This window comes from Triticum aestivum, chromosome 4A, assembly GCF_018294505.1.
Source record: "Triticum aestivum cultivar Chinese Spring chromosome 4A, IWGSC CS RefSeq v2.1, whole genome shotgun sequence".
Classification (NCBI taxonomy): Eukaryota; Viridiplantae; Streptophyta; class Magnoliopsida; order Poales; family Poaceae; genus Triticum; species Triticum aestivum.
In genome coordinates this window covers 533,838,539-533,846,743 of record NC_057803.1, presented here as the reverse complement: position 1 = coordinate 533,846,743, position 8,205 = coordinate 533,838,539, and the positions used below count along the sequence as shown (strand labels likewise).

Sequence of the window (8,205 nt, the reverse complement as noted above, 5' to 3'; positions counted from 1 at the left end):
TTGCCGCCGGCTGAGCTCCGTCACCGATGCTCCTCCATGCCCACGTCGGGGACACGCCGTCCGCCACCAGTCCGGGCTCCCTAGCCAGCGCTCCTCCACGCCCACGCAGGGGGACATGCCGCCCGCTGCCGGCCGAGCTCCCTCGCCGGTGCTCTTCCATGCTCACGCCAGGGGACACGCCGTCCACCACGGATCCAGAGGAAAGCACCTACGCGCTGCGGGCCGCAACCGGCGCTGTATTTCTCCCCCTCTCCCCCCTGAGTTTAGTTCAGATTTCAGTTCAGCCTTCTTTTACATGTTTCATGGAATGATCCAGATCTAATTGAAATTATTGAAACTGAAAGAGAAAGGTTCACAAAATTAAGCTCAAATGCAGTCTACCAAATAAGATCTATTGTATATAGCATCTTTCATGCAACAATATCATACAGTGCACCAAACACACTTCTCAACCAATCTCTGCATCAGCTCAGCCAGGCCACGCTCACCCAGGATCCCTCGTGCGATGCAGGCTAAAGCCACCCAGGCAACCAATCACGCCCTTAAGGTACCTGAGAGCAACAACATCACACGCAAAGGTAAGCATGAACCGACAACAACACATCCAAACGTGACGCATCGCTCTCGTCGTGGTTTCCTACACGAAAGCTCACATCTCGGCCTTCGACGGCCTGACCTCCGCGTCCGCGCCCTTGCCGCCGCTGTTGGCATCCTCCCGGGCGATGTTGATGACGCGCGGCTCTCGCCTTTGATGCTCGGCAATCTTGGGCACTGTGACGGTGAGCACGCCGTCCTCGAGGCGCGCGGCAACGCGGTCGACGTCGGCGCCGGCTGGCATGCGGAACCGGCGCCAGAACCTCCCCGCGGCGCGCTCGGCGCGGTGCCACCTCTCGCCCTCCTTCTCCTCGTCCGCCTTGCGCTCGCCGGAGACCCGCAGCACCCGGTTCTCCTCCACCTCCAGCTTCACGTCATCCCGCCTCACCCCGGGCACGTCGAGCGAGATGACGTGCGCGTCGGGCGTCTCCTTCCAGTCGCACCTCGCCAGCGCCACCGCCGACGTGATGGACCCTCCCGGGCCGCCTGCGGACGCCGGCCTCTGCACCGCGAGCGGGGTCTGCTCCAGCACCCGGAACGGGTCGTCGAGCAGGTCCCACAGCCCGCTGCTGACGCCGTACGGCACCAGCCCGGCGACAGTCGGGGCCAGAACGGCCAACGCCAGAACAGCCGTAGTCACCAGAGCCTTCTTGGACACTGCCGCCATTGCCACCTGTTCTGTATGAAGCTTCAATTGTTTGATGAGACCTTGCTGTTTCTTTCTCGAATGTGTGGATGCGCTATGTGTGCTTGATTCTTTTTCTCTCTTGAGATGATATGTAGTAGAAAGTGTTTGCGCGCTATTTATAGAAGGTGGCATGAGGGGTCAATTCCATGAAGGTGTGAGGTGAGCTCGAGGACTCGAGAAAGTTCGTTCGGTCGATCATTCCGTTCATTTCTAGGAGCTTCGCGTAGTGTTGAGTAGGAGTCGGGGACGGAGGTGGGTGACGAGGTTGTTCCAGCATGCTCTCGAAATATCTTCGGCCTGGCCGGCCAACTGGGCTGGCCAATTCGGCGTCATCAGGGAGTTTGTTCCTTGCTGCTGCGAAGTTTTTTTTCGCTTTATCTTTACCTCTTTATCTTTATCTTTATCTTTATCTTTACCTACTAATAATAATACTATACTATATACTAATACTAATACTAATACTAATACTAATACTATACTAATACTAATTCTAATACTAATACTAATACTAATACTAATACTAATACTATACTAATACTAATACTAATACTAATACTATACTAATACTAATACTAATAAACCACGCATCGCTTCTGGTGGTACGTCATAAAAACAACCCTCGAAGTTGGCAATAATTACCCATCAATGCCACCCGTAAATGGCAAAAACGATTCGTTTTTAATTTCTAATATCGCTCCAGGGTTCTGTTATTAAAGGTGGATACGATATAATAGCACCAATGCATGAGTAGCGCGATGGCTGAGGCAACGATGCTCCACACAGGAGACCAGGGTTCAATCCCTGGTTCTCACGCTTTTTCTCTCTCTTTTTACCAAGCGCAGTAATGGGCCAGCCCATGTGCGGGTCGTGGCGCCCCCTGTTTTCTATATCTTTTTTATATTTCTATTTTGTTTTTTCCCTAAAAATAAATTTCGGATTGATGGCGCCCCCTATTTTTTATTTCTTTTTACTTTTTTATTTCTTTTAATTTCGGATTTCCAAAAATATCAAACAATTGCGAGTTCTGAAAAAAAGTAGGAAAATGGTAAACTGTTTGTGAATTTAAAAAATATTCTAAAAATCAAAAAATGTTCATGACTTAAAAAATTGCTCACAAATTATAAACAAGTCACGATTTCTAATGATTTCATGAAATAAAAAATGTTCATGATTTTTTTAAATGAGCCAATATTCAAAGCATATTCAGGAATTTAAAAATCATGTCCATCAGCTTTTAGAAAATGTTCACAAAAATTAAAACACATCCGTAAATAATGAACAAAACTAATTGTAGGTTCCATAAAGGTTTTATTAGGAGATCTATATAGCTCGTTTTACGATTTTATTTAGTCCTTCGCGTTGGGTAAAAAAGGGTTTCCGTGTTTTGTACAACGCTGAACCCAACAAAATTGACATAACTTTCTAAGGGTTTGTTTTTGTAAGCTATATTAAAATGACTAAATGTCTATTTTGCTTCCATACACAGTTATGCTTATTTTCATATCTTTGGTCACCGCACACGGCTAAGAGATCCAAGTGATCAATTGTTGTGTCTTTGGGGTGCCCCCTGCCCCCGTATATAAAGGAGTGGAGGAGGGGGAGGGTCGGCCCTCTCTATGGCGCGCCCTAGGGGAGTCCTACTCCCACCGGGAGTAGGATTCCCCCTTTCCTAGTAGAACTAGGAGCCCTTCCAAGTAGTAGGAGTAGGAGGGAAGGAAAGAGAAGGGAAAAGGAGAAGGAAGGAAGGGGGCGCCCCCCTCCCTAGTCCAATTCGGACCAGCCCATGAGGAGGGGTGCGGCCACCCTTTGAGGCCTTTCTCTCCTTTCCCGTATGGCCCATTAAGGCCCAATACGAATCCCCGTAACTCCCCGGTACTCCCGAAAATACCCGAATCACTCGGAACCTTTCTGATGTTCGAATATAGTCGTCCAATATATCGATCTTTACGTCTCGACCATTTCAAGACTCCTCGTCATGTCCCCGATCTCATCCGGGACTCTGAACTCCTTTGGTACATCAAAACACATAAACTCATAATATAACCGTCATCGAACTTTAAGCGTGCGGACCCTACGGGTTCGAGAACTATGTAGACATGACCGAGACACGTCTCCGGTCAATAACCAATAGCGGAACCTGGATGCTCATATTGGCTCCTATATATTCTACGAAGATCTTTATCGGTCAAACCGCATAACAACATATGTTGTTCCCTTTGTCATCGGTATGTTACTTGCCCGAGATTCGATCGTCGGTATCTCAATACCTAGTTCAATCTCGTTACCGGCAAGTCTCTTTACTCGTCCCGTAACACATCATCCCGCAACTAACTCATTAGTTGCAATGCTTGCAAGGCTTATAGTGATGTGCATTACCGAGTGGGCCCAGAGATACCTCTCCGACAATCGGAGTGACAAATCCTAATCTCAAAATACGCCAACCCAACAAGTACCTTCGGAGACACCTGTAGAGCACCTTTATAATCACCCAGTTACGTTGTGACGTTTGGTAGCACACAAAGTGTTCCTCCGGTAAACGGGAGTTGCATAATCTCATAGTCATAGGAACATGTATAAGTCATGAAGAAACCAATAGCAACAAACTAAACAATCAAGTGATATGCTAACGGAATGGGTCAAGTCAATCACATCATTCTCTAATGATGTGACCCTGTTAATCAAATGACAACTCATGTCTATGGCTAGGAAACTTAACCATCTTTGATTCAACGAGCTAGTCAAGTAGAGGCATACTAGTGACATACTGTTTGTCTATGTATTCACACATGTATTATGTTTCCGGTTAATACAATTCTAGCATGAATAATAAACATTTATCATGATATAAGGAAATAAATAATAACTTTATTATTGCCTCTAGGGCATATTTCCTTCATCTACATCATGTCATCTTGCTTAAAGCGTTACTCTGTTTTTAACTTAATACTCTAGATGCATGCTGGATAGCGGTCGATGAGTGGAGTAATAGTAGTAGATGCAGAATCATTTCGGTCTACTTGTCATGGACGTGATGCCTAGATATTCTCATAACTATGCTCAATTCTGTCAATTGCTCAACAGTAATTTGTTCACCCACCGTAGAATACTTATGCTCTTGAGAAAAGCCACTAGTGGAACCTATGGCCCCCGGGTCTATTCTCATCATATCAATCTCCATCACTTTAATCTTGCTTTGCTTTTTACTTTGCCTTTTACTTTTCACTTTGCATCTTTATACCAAAAATACCAAAAATATTATATCTATCAGATCTCACTCTCGTAAGTGACCGTGAAGGGATTGACAACCCCTAATCGCGTTGGTTGCGAGTAGCTATCGTTTTGTGCAGGTACGAGGGACTTGAGCATGGCTTCCTACTAGATTGATACCTTGGTTCTCAAAAACTGAGGGAAATACTTACGCTACTCTGCTGCATCATCCCTTCCTCTTTGGAGAAATCCAACGCAAGCTCAAGAGGTAGCAAGAAGGATTTCTGGCGCCGTTGCCGGGGAGTCTACGCAAAAAGTCAACATACCAAGTACCCATCACAATCCCTATCTCTCGCATTACATTATTTGCCATTTGCCTCTCGTTTTCCTCTCCCGCACTTCACCCTTGCCATTTTATTCGCCCTCTCTCTCTATCCTCCCTCTCTTTTCCGCTTGTCTTTTTGTTTGCTCGTGTGCTAGTTTGTTTGCTTGTCGTCATGGCTAGTCTCATATCTTCTCCGTTGTCTCCCGAGAATGAAGTTCTAAATTTTAAACAAAGGGAGGGAGAAAATCTAAAAGATGCTTGGTATAGAATTTGCAATGCTCAAAATAGAGCTACCAGGAAGCAATCTACTTCAGTTCTTCTCCGCAATTTTTATGTAGGTGTTAATCCTTAGTATAGATATATCCTCGATACCATTACCGGAGGGAACTTCTTGGGTAGCCATACTTTTGATTCTTATAATGCTATGTTAGATTTATTTGGCTCACCACCTCTTTTGGTTAATGGAACCACGTTAACTTTGGAGCATGTTATGCAAAGACTTGAAATTATTGAAAATAAAGTTGCTACTATTGAATTGATTGAAAATCTAGATAAAAAGATCCACAATCAAATTACTCAATATGGATCTAAGGTAGTAATGACTTTGAAAAATATTAAGGAAAAGGAACCCATAGTTAATGAGAAGATAAACTTAGATTCTACTAGATTTGATAAACTTGAGGGTATCATTACAAACTTGGGAACCGTTTTTTCTTCCGTAAAGAATACTCCAAGTCCTCCTACTAAAATTGCCAAGCTTATGTATATTTATAAAAATAAGGGTGAACTATCTAGTAAGGAAACTGCGGATCTTAAATCTATAAGTGTTCATCCCAATCTTTTTCCTATCATTAAGGAACCAATTGCTACAAATGAATTTTTCGATCTTGTGCCTAAAAGTTTGATAATCACTAGAAATAAAGAAATTCCTAAGGGAAATATATGCCTCATCGAAGAATTGCCTACCAAAGATGGCAATACCTAGATCTATCCTCGCTTTTATGCCTAGCCAGGGGCGTTAAACGATAGCGCTTGTTGGGAGGCAACCCAATTTTATTTTTATTCCTTGCTTTTAGCTCATGTTTAGTAATAAATAAATTATTTAGCCTCTGTTTTGTGTTTTTTGTGTTTAATTAGTGTTTGTGCCAAGTAGAACCGTTGGGAAGACTTGGGGAAAGTCTTGTTGAACTTGCTGTAAAAAATAGAAACTTTAGCGCTCATGAGAACTGCTGTCATTTTTATTTGGAGAGTGATATTTAGTTAATTATTTTTGCAGATGATTAATAGATAAATTCCTCACGTCCAGCAATTTATTTTAGAATTTTTGGGGTTCCAGATCTTGCGCTAGCTACAGATTACTATAGACTGTTATGTTTTTGACAGATTTTGTTTTTCGTGTGTTGTTTGCTTATTTTGATGAATCTATGGTTAGTAAAATAGTTCATAATCCATAGAGAAGTTGTAATACAGTAGGTTTAACACCAATATAAATAAATAATGAGTTCATTATAGTACCTTGAAGTGGTTTTTGTTTTCTTTCGCTAACCGAGCTCACGAGTTTTCTACTTTAAGTTTTGTGTTGTGAAGTTTTCAAGTTTTGGGTGAATTCTTGTGATGGATTATGGAACAAGGAGTGGCAAGAGCCTAAGCTTGGGGATGCCCATGGCATCCCCAAGATAATCCAAGGACACCAAAAAGTCAAAGCTTGGGGATGCCCCGGAAGGCATCCCCTCTTTCGTCCACTTCCATCGGTAATTTACTTGGAGCTATATTTTTATTCACCAACATGATATGTGTTTTGCTTGGAGCGTCTTGTATTATTTGTGTCTTTGTGTTTTAGTATGCCACAATCATCCTTGCTGTACACACCTTTTGAGAGAGTCATACATGAATTAAAATTTGATAGAATACTCTATGTGCTTCACTTATATCTTTTGAGCTATGTAGTTTTGCTCTATGTGCTTCACTTATATCTTTTGAGCGTTATAATTTTGCTCTATGTGATTCACTTAGATCTTTTAGAGCACGGTGGTGGATTTGTTTTAAAGAAACTATTGATCTCTCATGCTTCACTTAAATTATTTTGAGAGTCTTAATAGCATGGTAATTTTCTTAATAATAACATGCTTGGTATTCAAGATTTGTGAAACTTTCTTCTGAGTGTGTTGAATACTAAGAAAAGTTGGATGCTTGATAATTGTTTTGAGATATGAAGGTAATAATATCAAAGTCATGCTAGTTGAGTAATTGTGAATTTGAGAAGTGCTTGTGTTGAAGTTTGCAAGTTCCGTAGCATGCATGTATGGTAAATGTTATGTAACAAATTTGAAACATGAGGTGTTATTTGATTGTCATCCTGGTGAGTGGCGGTCGGGGACAAGCGATGGTCTTTTCCTACCAATCTATCCCCCTAGGAGCATGCGCGTAATACTTTGGTTTTTGATGGCTTGTAGATTTTTGCAATAAGTATATGAGTTCTTTATGATTAATGTTGAGTCCATGGATTATACGCACTCTCACCCTTCCATCATTGCTAGCCTCTACGGTACCGTGCATTGCCCTTTCTCACATCGAGAGTTGGTGCAAACTTCGCCGGTGCATCCAAACCCCGTGATATGGTACGCTCTTTCACACATAAACATCCTTATATCTTCCTCAAAACATCCACCATACCTACCTATTATGGCATTTTCATAGCCATTCCTAGATATATTGCCATGCAACTTTCCACCATCCAGTTTATCATGACACATTCATCATTGTCATATTGCTTAGCATGATCATGTAGTTGACATAGTATTTGTGGCAAAGCCACCGTTCATAATCTTTTCATACTTGTCACTCTTGATTCATTGCATATCCCGGTACACCGCCGGAGGCATCCATATAGAGTCATACTTTGTTCTAGTATCGAGTTGTAATCATTGAGTTGTAAATAAATAGAAGTGTGATGATCATCATTCAATAGAGCATTGTCCCAAAAAAAGAAAGGCCAAAGAAAAAAAGAAGGCCCAAAAAAAATAAAAAAGTAAAAAGGGGCAATGCTACTATTCCTTTTTTCCACACTTGTGCTTCAAAGTAGCACCATGTTCTTCATATAGAGAGTCTATTGGGTTATCACTTTCATATACTAGTGGGAATTTTCATTATAGAACTTGGCTTGTATATTCCAACAATGGGCCTCCTCAAGTGCCCTAGGTCTTCGTGAGCAAGCAAGTTGGATGCACACCCACTTAGTTTCTTTTGTTGAGCTTTCATACATTTATAGCTCTAGTGCATCCGTTGCATGGCAATCCCTACTCCTTGCATTAACATCAATCGATGGGCATCTCCATAGCCCATTGATTAGCCTCGTTGATGTGAGACTTTCTCCTTTTTGTCTTCTCCACAT

The 8,205-nt window shown here is 42.4% G+C and overlaps 1 protein-coding gene across 3 annotated transcripts; it reads right to left on the bottom strand.

The window, feature by feature from the left end:
* Nucleotides 1-385: 385 nt before the first annotated feature.
* On the bottom strand, nucleotides 386-1,464 carry LOC123082218 (21.9 kDa heat shock protein). Of its 3 annotated transcripts, none has more exons than XM_044504593.1 (2): nucleotides 654-1,464; nucleotides 386-551 (listed from the first exon to the last, which is right to left on the bottom strand). In XM_044504593.1, the coding sequence occupies exons 1-2, from the start codon at nucleotides 1,412-1,414 to the stop codon at nucleotides 485-487; spliced, it is 828 nt and encodes a 275-aa protein (XP_044360528.1). In that variant the 5' UTR covers nucleotides 1,415-1,464; the 3' UTR covers nucleotides 386-484. The 3 variants fall into 3 exon arrangements, with proteins under 3 accessions (XP_044360528.1, XP_044360530.1, XP_044360529.1); XM_044504595.1 differs by having other exon boundaries at nucleotides 677-1,454; XM_044504594.1 differs by having other exon boundaries at nucleotides 642-1,449.
* Between the last annotated feature and the right edge of the window lie 6,741 nt (nucleotides 1,465-8,205).

Bases quoted from the DNA above. Each gene is read 5' to 3' on its own strand.
- LOC123082218 (XM_044504593.1), bottom strand. From the start codon at position 1,414: ATGCCACCTTCTATAAATAGCGCGCAAACACTTTCTACTACATATCAT. The intron at 552-653 runs GTGAGCTTTCGT...TGTTGCTCTCAG, and splicing joins AGGCCGTCGAAGGCCGAGAT to GTACCTTAAGGGCGTGATTG.